Below are 19,078 nucleotides of genomic sequence, written 5' to 3'. Positions count from 1 at the left end.
TTTTGAGTGACGTTTCTTGACAGGAGTCCAAACCAATCGCTGTGGGATATTAGTGCCTTGCGTCAATAGCTCGGACCAATCGCGTCGCGGGGAGTTTTATTGAAGTTAAAAATAGGCGGTGACTTTTTAGGGCTGATCCAGAGCCAGTTGTTAGCATCTCCAGCCGCTGTTTAGAGGCTGGCGCCGGCTGATCTCAGTTCTGTAGACGAGCAAAGAGCCAACCAGAGTCTTCCCCTTGTCTCTGAGAGCACATTTTAGTCTTGGGTCAAGTTGTAGATATTATTTTACACCTTGATCGGATTTGTGTTATATAAATCATTATCCGGAGATACATTTTATACTTAAATGTATATTTTATATGGTATAGAATCGTTATCTGGAAATACATTTTCTTTTTACTTAAATGTATATGTTATATTATAAAATCATTATCTGGAGAAACATTTCTTTTTACTTATGTTACATCATATTATATGTGATTTACATTTGAAACATGTTATACTTGACTGTATATCTTATATTATATAATCATTATGTAGAGATACATTTTATGCTTAAATGTGTATGTTATATTGTAAAATCATTATCTGGAGATACATTTTCTTTTTACTTAAATGTATATGTTACATTATATAATATATGATTTACATTAAGAAACATGTTATACTTGAATGTATATGTTATATTATATTATCATTATGTAGAGATACATTTTCTACTTAAATGTATATGTTATATTAAATAATATTAAGTACAAAGTCATCTCAAATGCCACTCAGAGTGTTAGTTACTTTTCTTTTAACAATAAAAAGTCTAATGCATTATCAATAGCAGTCAATCAATTGAAGGGTTTCTGTTAGCTGTAATCTTCATTCTCAACTACAGACAAAAATAATATTGCTAAATAATATTTTTGCAGAATGAGCAGCTAATAAAAAAGCATTGTAATTGATTAAAATGCTATTAAACTGTTAAAATTAGCTTTACATATTGCCAGTTTCAACGCACTGCTTATTCATAAATGCTCCACAAAAAATAGTAATAGTTTGTCACTTCTTGTACATTTTTATAACACTTAAAATGTTACCAATATCACAATTTTCACACAAATATGAATACATACATGTGATTCACTAAAATATTAACAGAGTGGACGGAGAGAGAAAAGTTAAAAGTGAAGTTTTGCAAGAGTTTTGTTTGTTCGCATGGAGCTCGATGTAATGAAGTCGACATAGGCCACATCTATCCATCACATATTGTGCAAATTATTGTCATTTGTCATTGTAAAATCTTATTCTGCATAGTGATAAGTAGCTGTAGTTGTCAGATTAATGCAGAGACGTGCACAGTTTTCCTTTTTGAAGTGTAGAAAATGAGAATGCAAAAACACCTCATAATTATATATTGATTACAACGTGTCTGTTTCTTTTTGCCTCTTTCACACACTTCACTTCAAGTGTTTACTGTCCCTCTTTTCTCTCTTTTTCACCTTTAGAAAAAAGCTTCTTTTTGTGTCTTTAGCTCCTTAACCCAAAACACTGAGGATACTAACAGCTCCCCAAACGGCTTGAGGTTTACTAAAACACATAGCTGCTCCAGTCATGTGAGAACCCACTGGTGAGTTTGGGCGCTTGCCAGCCTCGGTGTCAGCGAGGGTCAAGCCAGCCGGAGTGACCTAACATGGCCTGCACCCTTTTTTCCGACTAAAACCAAACCCCGCTTTGGCACAGGTGTCGACTTCGGATTGGATCCGTCCTCGGCATCGACCGCGCGCCACACTCGAGTGATTTTATGCTCTGTTTTTTTTGTTTTTTCGGGCAGCTACATGTGGCACTAAACACTTCTTAAGAGAGCTTGGAGACTCGAGCCCCAGCTGTGTTTTCCATGGGAACCTAGATGGAGTCATTAAGGAGGACTCCCCCCTCGGCCCAGGGGACGTATCGGTGTTCTTTGCGCGCCTCGGAGAATGCCACGCTCGGCTTTCCGAGCCTCTACTACACTTTGCATGCAACAATTTGCTGGAGCCTTTTATCCCGAACACCTTTCAGTATCATGAGTGGGATCATGTGTGGTGCAGCTGGCCCCGCCGGGACTCGTACCCTTCAGCCTGGCAGAGCCGCTGCCGTGTTTTACCAGCGGGGATATGCAGGACCACCTGTCTGAGTGTGCCTCCGAGTCTGTCACCGCACAGCAGTAAAAATCAGTCATTTCAATCCATTCCTGTTCCATTATCCTCTATATTATAACGTATATAATTATATTATTCTATTGTATACACTTATACGAAGTTAAAGGATGAGTCTGACTTTTTTGGAAGGGTTTCATCGCAAGGTCAGTTCAGTGGCTGTTCTTTAGCTTCTGATCGTATCACACCTCCACTTTGTTTTTGTCATCTTCTCTTTCAAAGGTCAGTGTCGATGTCAAATATCAATTCAGTCTCTGGCCGTTCACTTCCCAGGACATGCCATGGATTTAGAATGGGGATGCCATCCATCTGGGCAACATAGCCAGCTAGCTATTTAGCAGCACTTATAAATATGACCCAAAATGATAAAGTAGCTGTAGTTCTTAAATACATATAATATAGTTATCCTAGCAATCAGTGCTGTTGTTGCTAAGCTAGCCGGCTAATGTCGCTCACAAAACGCACCTCCACCATCCCTCGACTAGCATGAAGTTCAAGTTAGATTATCAGGCTGTTAGCCTTCAAATGCTAGCTAGCCTTGCCTATCTCCGCTGACTCGAGAAACAGGTGATCAGTCAAGTGCAGGATTAAAAAGGGGATGCCATTTTTTCGACATGGCTAACTAGCTACCTAGCCGAGCTGCACGCATGATAATAGTGACTAAAAAACTTGTCCCGAATATGTTTGCTTGCAAGTTTAGGCTGTTTATTTCAGCTAGGCTAACTGCGCTCAGCGCCGTAGAAGACACAGGAAGTTGCTACACTTGTGCACTTTTTAGTCCCTCTTTACAAAATCCAGGCAATTCTTTGAGGAATATTGAACTAGTTTCCTAGTTAACAAGGTGAACTGAGTAGCTTGGAGGTATATTTTTAGCTGTCTTCTCTTTTTCTGCTTCCAGTATTTATGCTAGGCTAGGCTAAATGTGCTCCCTGGCTCATTTCCTCTGTGATATCGATCTACTTGATGCTCTAAAATGCTGACTGACGATACGCCGGACAATTGCGAGGCTTCTTAAGGTAAACTTTGCAAAGAAACCCATAATTTAATTATCTTTATCGACACGAGAGGTAAAGACAGTGTTATCGAAGTTCTCTGACTGCACGAGCCCCCTTCTCTCTCACTCTTTCACCTCTTTAACCTCTTGTTATGGAAAAGAAAACCGCACAGCATTGTGACAGCCGGGAATTACCGGCCCCCGATCCGTCCCCACAATGATGGCGAGCTACCAGTCGAGCCGACGGGGCAACCCAACTCTTCCCCGGGGAGATATCAGCTGCTTTTCAAAGGAAGCCCGGTTCTGCTAACCTCCCAACGTCTGGCGTGAGACCAGTCGAACCCCACGGCGAACCCCCTCGACCTCCCCTCCTCTCCTGCGCTGACTCTGCTGCTGTGAGGAAAGCTGAGCAAAACAACCTTTCACCCTCACGTGTAACATTAACAGAGGTTCATGTCTGGATCTGCTTTTTTTTTTTTTGGTTTACAGTTGAATTTCTTCAGAATCCTGAATTCTGGGGAGTTTTATGTACCTGTTTTCCAAATAAATGGTGTGATAGAGCCAAGTAGAGACTTTTGTGGAAAAACAGGTTGATGTGCGGTGATTTCCTGAGAATTTGACACCGATTCCAGCCGTTTGGGAGAGACTGCGGAGGCTAGACGGTGTGTTTGCATGTGTCGGAGCGTGAGCAGCGTCAGTCAAACTAGCAACCGGCTCGTCGGCTTGATGATGCAAATGTTGCCCCGTCGCCTCGGGTCATTTATTTGGTTGAAGTGCTCTCGGACAGTGATTGACTAACAGTCGTCTGAGTCTGCAGACGCACAGGAGGAAGTGGATTCTGCTGACTTCTGCTCACATGTGCAGTGATGTGATGTAACTAAGTACCATTTTGTGGTACTTAATTGGTGTTTGTTCCATTTTCAGCTGCTTAAAACTTCCCACAAAGGCAAATATTGTAGTTTTACTACTTTTATCTGGTCATTTTAGTTACGCTGCAGATAAAATGCTGCTTCAGAGAAACAAAGCTATTTTATTTTTTTACATTCTTTTGTTTTTATGGGTAATCAGAGGAAAGCAGGTTAAATAAACAGCCAGGCTGATAATTGATCAACGTGTAGATATAGACTTTATTTTTTTCTATTTTTGAAATTTAACTACGCGTATTCTCAAAGTGTACATTTTAAAAGTTGACTTTACTTTTCTTGGTGATTTGAAGCAATCGATTTACTCGACTTTTTTGAAGTAAAGTCAGATTTTAGTACATTTTAATATCAGTTACTTCCATACTTTTCCTCAAGTGTGACTGAACCTGAAACTTTGGTCGTATGGCCTTGAAATGGAGCAGTTTGTTATATTATATACAGGGATGGAAGTAATTAAATAAGGCTATTCTTCTATTGATAAATTCAATAAACACCAACCATTAAAAAGTAACTAATACACTGAGTAGCATTTAAGAGGAATGTTTTTTTTTTTACTTTTACCTAATTATCATGTTAATACCAGCAGATTTACTTGTAATTAAGTAATATCAATAATGTAACAATTTCTTTGTGTTTTATGGCTTTAAAACTCTCCAGTTAATGTTTGTCTGCTGCTCTCATCACTTTAGACTTTTATTTTTTTAAATTTTGTGCCGAAACGTTGCAAATTCCTGCGTTAATGCAATAAAACTGGAGTAAACAAAAGTAAAGTTGTCAAAATAACTAAAACAAAGTGTTGAAATTGTCATTAATTTATAAAAACATACATTTATTTAGCTTTTAGCGGTTTGTTTTTTTTGTTACATCTACTCAGTCACCTCTTCCTGTTTCCACCACCTCTTGATTCTTACTATCATGCTTCTCTCTCCTCCTCTCCTTCCTGATTGGCAGTTGCCGGGCGACAGCGCCCTCTGCTGGTCGCCATGACTCCCTGCAGCGAGAAATCAGCCGCTGCTATTGTACTTGCAACAAAGGAGCAGAGCCAACAAAGCTGAAACACACACACAGGAAGCACAAAGGAGAGCATGCTTCCCTTTGTTACACACTCAGGCTGTTATTTCAGCACAGTTGCGACATCGCTGCTGCTGTTGACGATTTAAACACACACACACACACACACACACACTGGTTATTTATTCAAGTGGGAACAAAATGTTAAAAACCTGCACATGAAGTAACTTTGACTTCTGTGGTTCAGCGATTGCTCACATTTGTTATTAATAAACTGTATTCAGAAGGAGTTGTGTGAGAGCTGGAACCACTCGAGTGTGACCGGTTCCCGAAGGCTGCGTTTAAACGATTATTTTGTGAATTTTTCCTGGTTTTCTTTCCTCCTCTGTGACAACAAACTGAACATCTCAAACTTCTGGACAAAACAAGACGTTTGACAACGTCATTTGAACCATTTTCTGACATTTTATTGACCCAAACAACTAATTTAATTGGGAAAATACTCAACAAATGCAACATACAACTAAAACATAAGACATATATTGAATGTGTGGTTTTATACCAGCTACATTAACATGTTGTAAGTGTTGTACTGTAAAAGAAAAGCACAATCTATAAGCCTCCCGAAGGTCACATGGTTGGACAAAAGTAGTGGATTAAACCAGGGTTTAACTCTCAACATTTGGTGCGTCTATGTTGTGTAAATGATCAGTTTGGGCTTTTATACTTCCTGTTCCTTTTGGACTTAACTTGATACTTTAATGTCTTTTTTATGTAGAAAGTGTTCGCTTACACTTTTAGCAAGATTTCAACTTTTTAAAAGGGTGTAAATAACAATTTTCAATCAAATTTGGCCTCTCTGGGCTTCTGTAGACATGAATTACTTGGAATTTTGTGTGTGTGAGTTGTGTAAGAATTGGCGGAGCGACCCTTTACGTCACAGTCACTGCACCTGGCCGTTGCATGCTAACAAATGTATGTAGCATACGTGTGGTAACTCACCTAAATCAACAATACATGTTTGTAGTTTGTGTGTGGAAAGTTTTAAAAAGACGTATATATTTCGTAACTTTCAATACAGACTAGCCTTTTCCCCCTGCTTTATCTTTTTGTGCTAAGCTAGGCTAACTTCCTGAAGTAACTCTCAGCAAGAAGCAACTGAATGTAACTGACTTCATGTATCTATGTTTTATTGCTCTATAGGGTCTCAACCCGGCTCACATTCACACCAGTAATCCAGGTCTAATCTGCCCATTCCTCAACATGCCCTTCCATATTCCTCCCTGTTCTACATGTCACTGTATCATAATCTATACTGAAATCCTCCTCCTGCCCCCCAATCAAGCAGCCATTAACGCCTGGATCACCGTGGAAATCCCCCCGATAATCTCAGCTTCACAGCTCCGACACACGACAGCTCGTCGCTGACTGGCTTTAGGTTGAAATGTAAACCACGTCTATAAGATGTTACAGATCTCAGAGGTTAATATTAATACATGAAGAACTTAATCTTTAGTTACAGTCGTATACAAAGCGTTTCAAAATGAGCTCCACCTTTAACCAGCTACAACAGTTAAATCCTGCTTTCACAATATACCATTAACAAATTTACCAGCTTCAGTTTCCTAATGTTGAAAATTGTATGATATGTGATAAAAATGAAGATTTCACTCTTTATTTTGTCACAGCTGCCTTCTCGTTTCTTTCTAGAGGACAAAAGTTACAGAAAAGAGAAATTGGACATTTAAAACGGAGCATAGATGATAATAAATAAGAATAGAGATATGTATATAGTTATATATATATGGTATATATGTACAATTGTACTTGCACAACATATTAATGTTTACATACAGAACGTATATATATCAAACAGACACGCACACACATGTCTGATATAAATGTGTGTGTTTGAAATATATGTCAGTAAATGTACTTGTACAACATATATGTGTGTGTGTGTGTGTTCTGTATGTGTTGCACAACTACAACTATACATATATATATCATACATATACATATAGACACATAAACTTACATATATTTATATATACATATACTTATTTCTTATCATCAATACTCTATTTTTTTCTTTATATATGTGTGCATATTTAAGTTTAATGTATACACACACACACACACACACACACACACTCGCACACATACATAAATATGACTTTAACTTTCTTCTGATTCAGGTACAAATTAATCTGATAAAAATATTGTCAGTCAATCACATGCAAATGCAGACAAGAGAGAGAGAAGTATGATTAACAATTACTTCTATTTAATCTTAATAACGAGTGTGTGTCTTGTAAAAACACACACTCCAGACCAGAGTGTTGTCATGGTTACGGACCTAGATAATCATTCTTTATTTTAGAATTATAATCCTGTTAGTAATCCCCTTTTCCCTGCATGTAACTGTAATCTAATTACATATATTTTTTTATCCGTATTGGAATACGTTTACTTTGTTTCATATCCTTTTTACTCGAGTAGAAAAACATCTGAGAACTTCATCCACCATCTTGAACGTATACATACTGTACATTCAGGAGGGAGGCTGCCTGTCAGTTTATGGATTTTAAACTGATCGCCACACACACACACACACACACACACACACACACACACACACACTCGGTGAGGATCAGCAGGGATAATCCTCACAGCTTCCAGGATGCCATCTGTAGTTTAAACAAACTTCAGTTTACTGCCTGACGCGTCACCAGAGGGCGCTGTGGGCCTGTTTCTACACCTGGACGCTCAGCTACACCAACAAACTGTGAGTCAGCTGATTCTGTGTCAGACATACACACATGTTTACACCTGATTCAAGGACCAACTCATTTATTGCAGAGTTTCTCAGGCAGGTTTGATTCACAAAAATAAGAATCTGATCACTCATTACTAAAAAGTCAGGAGGTTTTTCCAACTACAAGCAACACATGTATCTTTAAACAGTGCAGGGTTGGATATATATATGAAAAAAAAACAGTGAGATAAACATTTATGACCTACATTTAAATATCTAAACATCAGTGTACATCAAGTGTTTGTGAGGATATTCAAATCAGAGAGAATTTCCTCCCTGCTGGAGGATTAAAAAAAAAACCCCATCCCCAAATCCAATCGTGGGTGGCAACGAGATTTAAAAAATGAAAGAAACAAACAACAGCAATGAGTTGTTATCCACTATCAGGACTGTTTTCAGCCTTTAATAATCCTGGGAATGTAAACTGTATGCCACTACACGACTATTCCACATTTTAGATCAGGTCAGTTTGTTGTTATCAAACCAGAGTCACTGGTTTACCAAAAAAAACATTCATGATTATGGATTGTGATGCTGCGGCCCCTCAAAATAATGACTTACGTGTCACAAAATAACAAAGTAGTATCGCAAAATGATGAGAAACTCTCTCGGGTACCTCAAAATAATGACTTAGTGTCTCAAACGAATAATAAACTATTGAGAGAGTTACTTACCACCTCAAAACAATGAGAAACCTTCACATATTAATGATGTATCTCAAAAATAAAGACTCTATCGTACTATAATCGCATTGTTTCTCAAAATAATGAGGGACATTCTCAACACAATGACTTTAGCATCTCGAAATAATGACATTGTATTGCCAGTTTCCCTCTTTTCATCCCCTCTGTTGCTTCAGTAAGAGAAACAGGGAGGCGCAGGAGGAAGAAGTGAAGAGATTATCTCCTCCTCCGCTGCTGACAGGCGGCGTCTGTAGATCCCGGCTTTGCTGAGTCACCGCTCTGCCTCTAAACATCGTCCCACACAGGACTCAACTCAAGCTGTTAATGCAGACACACGGTGTTAATCTGAGCTATCACTTTCACTAGCCTCTTCCTCCCCCCGGGTGAACGCTAGCGAGGAAATATAAGGTTCCCTGTGGTCACTGACGGTAGATCACTGGCCGGTCAGTGGTGCGCCATCAAGACGTTGTCGTCATCGTGCGCCTGAAACTGAGTCACGACGTGGACGTGATAGATCTTCTTCACTGCCTTGTAAAACGCCCGCTTCAGGTCCTTCGACTCGCCCGCTGCGATGCTGATGCTGGTGCTGAGGAAGAGCAGAAGGAGGACAGAGGGAGAAAAACTGTGATAAATAGATTTTTTGAAGTTTCCACAGACATGTTCACTTTTAGTACTTAAAGAACTTGTAAAGTAGAAGAACTGAGTTGTGTAAGTGACCAACAATTCAAAATGCCCACATTCTTCAGAATGAACCGCCCTCAAGATGTTTGCCGCCGTTTATTTTGCATTCACTTGGATCTTAAACAGAAACATGACCCACTTGAAATCTTAGACGAAATGTTTAGTTAAAGGGGAATTCTGGCATTTTAAACCTATATTAGATGTCTGGGCAGATTGCCTCAGCTGGCAGCTACAATGAACGATCCTTTGGGGCAACTGCGACCGTCAAAGTCACGTCCACAGAAATCCATCCATGGAAATGTTTGTTTTGGGCTTTTAAACGTATTCTAACTGTCTGTCAACATTGTGGAAAGGCTTCCCACAGAGACACCATGAGAATTGAGCTGTTGCCTCATCTAGATCGTCAAGATCAGTTCAATATTCAGCCACGACTTTGGAAATAAACTCTAGCCGGCACTTCCTCTCTCTCCAACCTCGACTCACGTTTCCATCGTGGTCTTTCCCCAACAACTCACATCACACAGGATTCCAGAGAGAAACTTGAAACTAACAAAACTGATATTATTATTTGGGAAAAACCACTTAGATTATCAAACATAAGCCTGTTAGTGGCAAGAACGTGAACTTTTGCCAGACCTAGCTTTGGTGATTGCAGTTGCCCCAAAGGATTGCAGCCGTCTGCTGGAGCGATTCCAAAGCCTTTTGTAAATATGAGTCGTTTAGACACAAAAAAATACAAAATTATATGGCTCAGGTTTAAAAATACCAGTATTTCCCTTTAAAAAGAAGCTGGTTAGAAACAAATTCCGATTAAACAGCTAAATATCTTTGTTAAGCTTGGTTCAGAGATTGTATTTTGAAATTTCGTCTGCAGTTTCAAGATGGAAAACTTTTTCTCATCTCTTTCTCTAATAATATACAACTCCATGTTCGACAAGCTGCTTCTTCCTGTGGCCAAGATTTCCTCCTTCTTTTCGGGGTCATGTTCAAAATGCAAACAAACTGCAGTGACACCTCGAGACGGTTCACGCTTCAACGAGTCCCTGAACTGTGTTTGCCAGAGGCCGAGTCACGTTGCCAACCAAGCCAGTAATGTTATACATTTTTTGATAATGCATAACATTACCTCAGTTTTTCTTCTTTGCAAGTTGTTCCTGTTGTGTCGCGACTTTCCGTTTCTTGTACTGGGCTATCTCGGCGAGCTGCAGCCCGTGGGCCGATTGCCTGTTGGGGACGAAGTGAACAGCGTGAACACAGCAAACACACATGCAAACACTAGTCCTGAAGCCAGTCAGCTCGGCTACATTTTCAGTACTTGGGTGGCCAACAATTCTGCAAAACAATTTTTGAAAAAGTGTGGATCAGAGGAAGAGGACTGAAGGAGGAGGAGAAAAGAGCAGATGTTCGTACCCGGGCTTGACCTCCGGAGGAACAGGCAGAGGCTTTGTAAATCCATCCCTCCCTACAAGCCAGTACGTCTCCTCGATTCCTTTCCCCTGAGAAAGAGACAGGGACATTAACAGGAAGACACGGAAAGAAGCAGTAACTTCAGACTTTCCTTCCATCCACAAGCAGAAATCTTGCCTTGACGTCCGTCCTGCCTCTCAACTCGACCTTGTAGCCGAGATTTAGCTCCCGCAGGACCTTCACCGTACTCTGGTGGACGTGGATCCTGTAGGCTGCAGCAAACGAAAGAGTAAAATATCCTTTCCAGGTGGTGGGAAATTAAAAAAACATCAAAAACATCATGGATCTGGAAACATATGTCACTGGGATCAGAAATTTAAGAAGCTGGAACCAGCAAGTGTTTGCTTGTTGTTCTTAATAAACACAAGTACCTGATCAGAATACTTAATCTGTTGGGTACAAAAACAACCATTTCTGGCTGGTTACTTTGTCCATAAACAGTTCCTCAAGCGATCTTTCAGCTGTTTTGTTGGCCGGTAACTTACGCATCCCGCCGGACTCCATACGAGAGGCGGTTGTCACTGTGTCTCCAAACAGACAGTAGCGAGGCATCGTGAGACCGACCACGCCCGCTACACATGGACCTACAACCAACACAGGTGGAGTTATTGCTTTTTCCAGAAGGCTGAGGGCATTGTGTTAGAGGTGACGACAGGAAACAACGGAAAAGAGAGACTAGAAAGTCACCTGTGTGCAGTCCGATACGTATCCTGACAGGAACGTCGGGCATGTGCCTCATTTTGAAGGTTCCCACGGCGCTCAGGATGTCGAGGGCCATGTTAGCTATCTCTGCAGCGTGGCGGTTGTCGTTCGGGACGGGAAGACCTGACGCCACCATGTAGGCATCACCGATAGTCTCCACCTGGATTAGAACACAGTAGAACCGTAGAACAATGAGATGCAATGAGGTTTAAGGCCTGATACCACAGCTGAAGAGAGTCAACGCGGCACCTTGTAGACGTCGTGGTTTCCTATGATGGCGTCGAAGACAGTGTAGAGGTCGTTGAGCAGGTCGACCACCTCGATGGGCTCGCTGTTGGCTGAGATGGTGGTGAAGCCGACGATGTCGCTGAAGTAAATCGTCACGCTGTCAAAATGCTCCGGTTCGACGGTCCCGCCCACCTTCAGAGCCTCGGCCACGGACCTGAGGAGAGGAGAAAACACATCTCAGCGTGTTTTAAACTGCGCGTGTCGCCGCGCTGTTGTGTTTCGCCCTCGCGGACTCACGGAGGCAGCATCTGTGTCAGCAGCTTCTCCGTCTTCTGTTTCTCGATCTCCAGCTCCTCCGTTCGCTCTCTGATCAGCTCCTCCAGGTTGGACGAGTACTGCTCCAGCATCCTCAGCATGGAGTCGATAATGTTGGTCTTCTTCCCCTTGTTGATGTTCTTGAACTGAGAGGACGGGAAGGAAGAAGAGACGGGAAGTACAGGAATATGTTTTTATAGATTGAGTACAGTAAAGGCGACACAACCCGATAATTATTTTCTCAATAAAAAGACCCACCTGGTCGAAGATCTCGTCAAAGCCCGGCCTCTTGTCGGGCTGTTCGGTCCAACACTGCTTCATCAGCTGGATGCACTCTAACGGAGCACAGTCCTGACTGACCACTGGGCGAAACAGAGGAGGAGGCTTACGCAGCTTCTCGATTATGTCTAAAACACAGAGAAACATCAGCGGTCACAATTGGAATCAATCGCCAACTATTTTGAGAATGGATTCATCGGTTTGAGTCATTTTTGGAGGGTTAGCGGGATCTTTTTTCTGGTTTCTTTTCTCCTCTCTGACAGTAAACTGAGTATCTTTGGGTTGTGGAGGCAACGATTCATTTGAGAGCGTCATCTTGGGATTTCGGTAACACCGATGGACTTAATTAATTTCTTAGTTAACGTAAACGCAGTTGTAAGCGTAACAAAATCAGAAATTGGGGTCTGAACTGATCAGAGTACACGTCTCTAATCCTGTGTTTTCAGGTTTGTGTTGCTGTTCTCTTGCCTGCGGCGGACAGGTCCATCATGCAGAACGGAGGTCCTCTCATCACCACCTCCTGCATGACGATGCCGAAGCTGTACACATCTCCGGGCAGAGACCCGTGAAGCCCCGGCTGCCCGGGGATCCTCAGGATCTCTGGAGCCGTCCACAGCAACTCTGGAACACAAAGAACTGCATCAGTCTGTTGCTGTAGCGGTAAACAACAAGGTTACCCCGGTTTGTAATCTGATCTCTCACCGTCTACAGGAGGTTCGATGTAGGGGAACCTCTGAGCCTCGAGAACCTCGTTGTAGCCATAGTCTGTGACCTTCAGGACGAACCGCCCATCCACCACACAGTTACGGGACTTCAGACGACTGTGGGACACTCCGCGGTGGTGGAGGTACTTCATACCCTAAGACAGAAGACAGACAAATCCAAAATGTGAATTTGTTGAGAATTCAAGATCTACTTTTGGGCTGAGCACGTTTCTAAGACTCTTAGATGTGTGGACTGACACACACCCCTGGACTCAGGTCAGACTCAAGTCACAAGTTTAATTACTTTAAACTCGACGAAATCAAGAAATAGTTCCAACTTCCAAATTTATCCAACACTTGAAGTTGAGCAGTAAGTGGAGGCGACCGTGTTATTGACCTTAATCAGATCCAGCACCAGAGACGACTTGAACATCCAGTCCAGTTTGACGTCGTCGTTCAGCAGCAGGTCCTCCAGACTCCCTCTGGAGCAGAACTCGGTCACGATGGCGAACACACAGCAGTCGTGAAAGAAGCCGAGGAAGGGGTTGACGTTCTCGTGACGCATGTCCTTCATCTGTAAGAAAAAAGACAAATAGATTTCTGTTATTCGTGGCGTCTTCTGTACGATTTATTTTCCAACTTTCTGTTTCGCTCTCGCACCAGTTCAAAAACATCGCTGGTTTTGGGGTTGATGCTGCCAAACGTCCCATCAGGGAGCCTCTTCAGCCACGCCCAGTCGCCCTGGAGGAGCGAAAACACCAAACAGGGGTTTAATTCGAAAAGGATTGTTGTTTTTCTTATGGTAGTTCCTAAATTTCTGAGATTATTTTGGTTGGTTAAGTGGCAAATTTCTGTCTGTTTATGTCTTTTTAATCTTTAAAATGCTATTTTAATGTTTTCTTATTGTCTTTTTAGCCTCGTGTTTGATTGGCCTTATGTGAAACAAACTGACTGTCTCACCTCGTAGATGACGACATTGGAGTTCTCGTGGGTGGCTGGTGATTGGGTGGAGACCGGCGACACAACGCTGCGTTCTGACACGCTCCTCATGCCGCTGGCCCTGCTGTCGTCAAGACTCAACTTCTGTAGGACGTCGAGTTCAGGAAGAGAGACGACAACCTCAGCAACATGCTTATTTTTGATCATGTCTTAATCCACCAAGAAACATGGATTTATTTAGATGGTTTTACTTGTGTAATGAACTGCCAATCAGACGGAGGCTGACCTTGTTGCTGAGCGATGGATTTATGAATGTGACATCTGCGAGAGTCAGCAAGATCTTGTTTGGACCCTTAACCAGTCGAATCTGATTGACGCGTCGCCTATAACGAGAGACAAGAGGAGAGAGCGGTAGATTATTTTACACTCCAGATTTAGAACCTCCGGTCTAGACCGACATGACCTCACACTTCCTGCTGACTTTGTACCTGATGCAGTAAAGCAACAACACAGCGAAAACAGAGCTGGCCATCCCTCCAAGCCCCATGCTGATGGTTGAGAACAGATCCACTCCTGGAACAAAAAAAGAAGAGTCTGTGTGGAAAAGAATTTGAATTTCTGACCTGAAGTGATACGATGGTTAAACAGCTGTGCAGCGAGCAGCTACAGAATGTTTTGGATAAACAGCATCAGGTGAACTTTATTGGCAATGATATAAACAATCCAAGCTAAACAAAATAGAAGTTTTGTGGAGGATGCATGCAGGACTGTGTTTATTTGTAGGGTCCTTGATTAAAAACCAAAACATCTAGCGTGGACTGATTCCTCACCCCCTGAGCAGATGACTCCAGGAGTAAACCAGCAGGAGGAGTCTTTTCTAGGTCTGTAGCCACGAGGGAAGTGGATCTCTCGACCAAGGTAACGCACCATACCCACCTCCATGTCGATCCTGTCATTAATCAATTCAATCGTGTTATTTATGCAGGAAAAAGAGTCAAACTGATATCTGAAAATGAGGTGTGGTGCTGCTTGTTAGCGACAAGTGACTTATGTGTGAATGATTCAAAGGTCAAATTTGTAAGAAAGGTGACTTATGATGATGGTTGTAGGTCGGGCTGGACACCAACCAAAATACTTGTGAAAGAGACTAAATAATCAACTTTCCAACAACGTGGACTTTTAAGTATTGTTAAAAAAACAGTTATTTCCTGCCTGTATTTTCTCCGGTTGTGTTATTAAGAAATGATAAGCACCTGTATGTTGGCTTCAGTTCCCAGGAGAGTCCGTCTGTGTCCAGTATGAGGTAGTCCAGCAGAGCCGCTCCAGAGCTGTCGGTTTTAATGGGGTGGCTGAAGCCCTGCAACGTAAATAAGATATGATAGGGGTCACATTATCTGCAATGGAGGTTATCTTTTCATCCGTGTCCGTTTCTTGGTTGGTTGGTTTGTTCGTCGTTGCGATTTCACAAAAACATCTAAACAGGTTTCAGCGGAACTAGGACGGAGGATGTATCGCAACCTTTAGGTGACTGGTACCAAAAATGAGGGCTCCAGTGATTATTTGTACATTCCTGTATTCCTGGCTGTTTTAAACATTGTGTGTTTTATTTATGAGCCTCTTGGTACCTGGAATGTCAGGTTGCGGGTGTGTCTTGCCAGGTTTCCTCCGGACATCCACTCCCCAGATTGCCGGACCCGATGCACCGCATGAGCCGTGAAGAGGATGGAGCTGTAGATGGTGCCGAAGAGAGGAGACACCTGCAGAACACATGAACAGACTTGCTCAGTGGCATCCTAATTGTTGGGTTGGATACCATTGACATTAGAATTGATACGGTAAGCATACCGGTACCTTGAATTCGGTACAAGTACTTTTGGTACCAACCCTACTTAACAGTGAACAAGCCCACTCATCCAAACTCTTCACTTCCATGCATCACCTGCTGTGGCTTCAGCGTCCTCGCCACTTCCCTCCTCTCCATGGCCTCTTTGTAGGCCTCGTAGAACGACACCTGTGGCGAGTCGATGGTGACCGTCAGCACGGCGTCGTAGGCCCGCAGCAGTTTGCTGTTGCTCTTTAGAGCCGGGTAAGAAACATTGCGGTAGGGCAGGCTGTAGAGCAGGGTGTCGTAAGGAATAAAGACCAGGGAGCCGTCGATCATCTGCATGTCGTAGGCCGTCTCGAGGAGAAGCTTCTGGGCTTCGCCGCCTATCAGCGCCGAGTGCATGCAGAGGACCACAACTATATAGAAATAAATACAATGAAGATTAAAGAAAGAAAAGTACCAAGGTCCTTTTTAAGTGTTTTGATCACAAGAAATGGAGCATACTTCGAATTTCTCCCATCTTGCGGAGTTTGGTCAGAGTGCGTCTGATACCATGAGGTGTGTTCTCCATAAAACTGACCAGTCTGACCGGCAGACCGTGGCTCCTCAAGGAATCTGCTACCTGGGCAGGACAAGAAACTACATATTCACTGACAAGACGAAATCTATTAACCCAAACAAGTAAATGCAGGAGTGCTGAAACAGCAGCTTTATAGCAAGTTTCAGTGAAAAAATGATTTTTGGTGCAACCTGGTTCCATGAATAAATGTTGGAAATGTATGTTTCTCACGACAGCCAATGAGTGGCTAGGTACGTACGAAATGTACAAACTTAACGTATCTCTGGAAACATATGACGCCCACATTTTGCGCTAGCACCTGGGGTGTTTCTTGTTGGCTTCAAGTATTTAAGTCCCAGCAAATTGTGGGTTCCTCCGTCATCTAACAGTTTCACGGTATAATCAGGATCTAGGCATCTACCAATAGCTGTGAGAGATTAAAACTATTCAAACCTTGGTGGCCGTATCCACCCAGATGTCCTCGGACGAAGAGATGATGCCGATGTGTGCCCACCTGAAGTAGTTTATGATGTTGAGCAGCACTGAGGTGGGCCTCGGCATGGAGCGGGCAAAGGTCGGGTGACTACGAACATCATCCAGCTCGTAGCCGACACATCCCCATGGAAACAATGGCTGGAGGAGTAAAGTAGGAGACATTGACATGTCACAATATAAAACAAACAAATCTACAGTCCCTTTAAAATACCATTCACCATACAGAAACATCACTCACCTTGTTCCAGCCTTTGCTCAGCATCGAAGCAGCATCACAGTATCCGGGGTTGGCTGGTCCAATGTACGCTGAGGCCTTGGTGTGGAAACCCATGAAGGCCTCCAGTCCCCGTGATGTCTCACATGGCTCCTGAAAAATAACAATCCAGTGCTCCCTTAGCTAATGTGGTGCCCTTAGCTTACGGAAAAATTATAATATAATAGTCTTTATTTCATCTGCATATTTCTCAGGTGCTTGTTTTGCCTCTTTCAGCTTCACTGCCTTGTGGTATTACGTTAGCTACCTCAGCTAACTAATTGACCTTAGCTAACAGATATAAACTGTGACAATTACGTATATTAGCACCCATTTTTCATACTGATCTACTTCACCAAGCGGTTGAAGTCACGTCATTTTTTAGGCAGATGAAGCTGAGATCAGCATCGTACCTGCAGCACAGCATAGTCGAACGTAACAGCGTAGGACAGCGACGCGTCCCTGTTGATGCGGTTGACGGCGAGCTGTGCCGCCACGCTGGGAAGGGCCTTGGCAAAGAGAGGGTCACACCCCCACGGTCCGACTACCCCGACCTGAAACCAGGTAGCTTGAGCTGGGCAGGGAAACAAACACAGGGAGGCCAGGAGGAACCCCAGGAGGCCATGGAGGAGAGACCATGGAGGGAGGGTGACAGGAGGACGAAAGGATGTTGGGTCGACATCTGGAGCTGTCTGCTTCCATGTTTGAGGTAAGATGATGAAGGCACGGCGTTGTGATCGCATCTCAAGGTTCACCACCTTCAGAGCTCACCTGGACAAAGACGGTCTGAAGGTGTTGCTTTCCTGGAATAATGAAGGGTTTGGAGAAAAGTTAAGGATAGCACTTCCACTGTGATGGATGAAATTGTACTCCAATAAAAGTACATAAGTATTATACGCTAATTTTCATGAAGTACCAAGAGTACTTGCTTTGCAGAATATAAGCCCCTGTGACTGCTGAATATGTTAACATACATTTTCCAAAATATACTTAGATGTTCAATGCAGGACTCTGACTTATATGTAATTTTATAGTGGTGCTGCTTAAATAAAGGATCTAAATACTTCCTCCATAACTGCTTTTAGACAACAATAACCCATCGTGCATCATTAAAGGATTCCTACCATGCATTGATGAGACGGACAGGTCTTCCCTCTGCACTGACGCGTCACAGCAGCAGCTAGTTTCATTACTTCTTCAGTTAACATCCAAAAGGCAGCAAAGTCATCCGAAATAAATAAAATCCTGTAATTACCTCTCCGACATTAGGAAACACTCAGGCTCACATGCATTATGAGGATAAATACATGTAGCTGAAGGAGGTTTACGGCTCGTACATGGGTGTGTGAGACGACCTAGAACAAGTGTGTGACCCGTCCTGTCAGATTATATTAAATCCAATCAGGACCATGTAGCTATAAGCCGCACCGACTGAGGTGAAGAGAAAACGATGATGATGATGATTGGAGGTTAACCCTCCAGTTTTGTCCAGTCAGACATGGAAACGTAAAATGATTTTTTATGTTTTTACAGCTTCATGTGTGGACCACGTGTGTGACTGCAGAGGAATGCAGCAGCAGCAGTGGTGGTCCAACATGCAAGGCTGAATCCACCATGTTTTATACGCACATGTGGTATTTAATGACAGTTTTACAATCCCTCATGTTTATTATAGGAAACTAATGTACAGAATATATTTTACTGTAGCTTCATTCGTGACTCTGTGTCCTGCAGAGGAATACATCCTAACTTCATCAGGCTCATCATATTATCATATTATTTTTAAAGTATATTCATTGACCCGTAATTGAGAGAATATCATCATAATAATTACCTGAGTCCCCGGTATTAGTTGCTTGCAAACTACTGATACATTGGCGAGTCCTGAGGGGTGTTTGCATGCTCACGGCAGGGTTAAAAACAAGGTGTTACGCCCTACATTAATATTGATATTGCAATTAAATCCTTGGGAGTAAATGTAAACACAATGAGATCTGTGTTCAATAATCATCAATAA

General features: G+C 42.5%; 1 protein-coding gene across 2 annotated transcripts; it reads right to left on the bottom strand.

Moving 5' to 3' along the window:
• Window positions 1-7,280: 7,280 nt before the first annotated feature.
• gc2 (guanylyl cyclase 2) lies at window positions 7,281-18,425 on the bottom strand. 2 transcript variants are annotated; one of them, XM_030429860.1, is made up of 25 exons: window positions 18,186-18,425; window positions 17,475-17,864; window positions 17,047-17,175; window positions 16,767-16,946; window positions 16,259-16,376; window positions 15,869-16,170; window positions 15,555-15,686; window positions 15,183-15,286; window positions 14,760-14,878; window positions 14,418-14,502; window positions 14,216-14,312; window positions 13,951-14,073; window positions 13,651-13,731; window positions 13,388-13,564; window positions 12,989-13,145; window positions 12,755-12,907; window positions 12,266-12,414; window positions 11,990-12,153; window positions 11,714-11,906; window positions 11,450-11,624; window positions 11,248-11,346; window positions 10,880-10,974; window positions 10,706-10,791; window positions 10,422-10,519; window positions 9,092-9,200 (listed from the first exon to the last, which is right to left on the bottom strand). In XM_030429860.1, the coding sequence occupies exons 2-24, from the start codon at window positions 17,802-17,804 to the stop codon at window positions 10,423-10,425; spliced, it is 3,345 nt and encodes a 1,114-aa protein (XP_030285720.1). In that variant the 5' UTR covers window positions 17,805-17,864; window positions 18,186-18,425; the 3' UTR covers window positions 9,092-9,200; window position 10,422. The 2 variants fall into 2 exon arrangements, with proteins under 2 accessions (XP_030285719.1, XP_030285720.1); XM_030429859.1 differs by lacking the exon at window positions 10,422-10,519 and having other exon boundaries at window positions 7,281-9,200.
• Window positions 18,426-19,078: the final 653 nt, after the last annotated feature.

Source organism: Sparus aurata, chromosome 10, assembly GCF_900880675.1.
Source record: "Sparus aurata chromosome 10, fSpaAur1.1, whole genome shotgun sequence".
Lineage (NCBI taxonomy): Eukaryota > Metazoa > Chordata > Actinopteri > Spariformes > Sparidae > Sparus > Sparus aurata.
The sequence above is the reverse complement of the archived record's forward strand: the minus strand, read 5'-3'. Positions and strand labels throughout refer to the sequence as shown.

Bases quoted from the DNA above. Each gene is read 5' to 3' on its own strand.
- gc2 (XM_030429859.1), bottom strand. From the start codon at position 17,804: ATGCGATCACAACGCCGTGCCTTCATCATCTTACCTCAAACATGGAAG. The intron at 16,377-16,766 runs GTTTGAATAGTT...TGTCCTGCCCAG, and splicing joins GGGTGGATACGGCCACCAAG to GTAGCAGATTCCTTGAGGAG. The intron at 12,415-12,754 runs GCAAGAGAACAG...TCTGTGTTTTAG, and splicing joins GATGGACCTGTCCGCCGCAG to ACATAATCGAGAAGCTGCGT.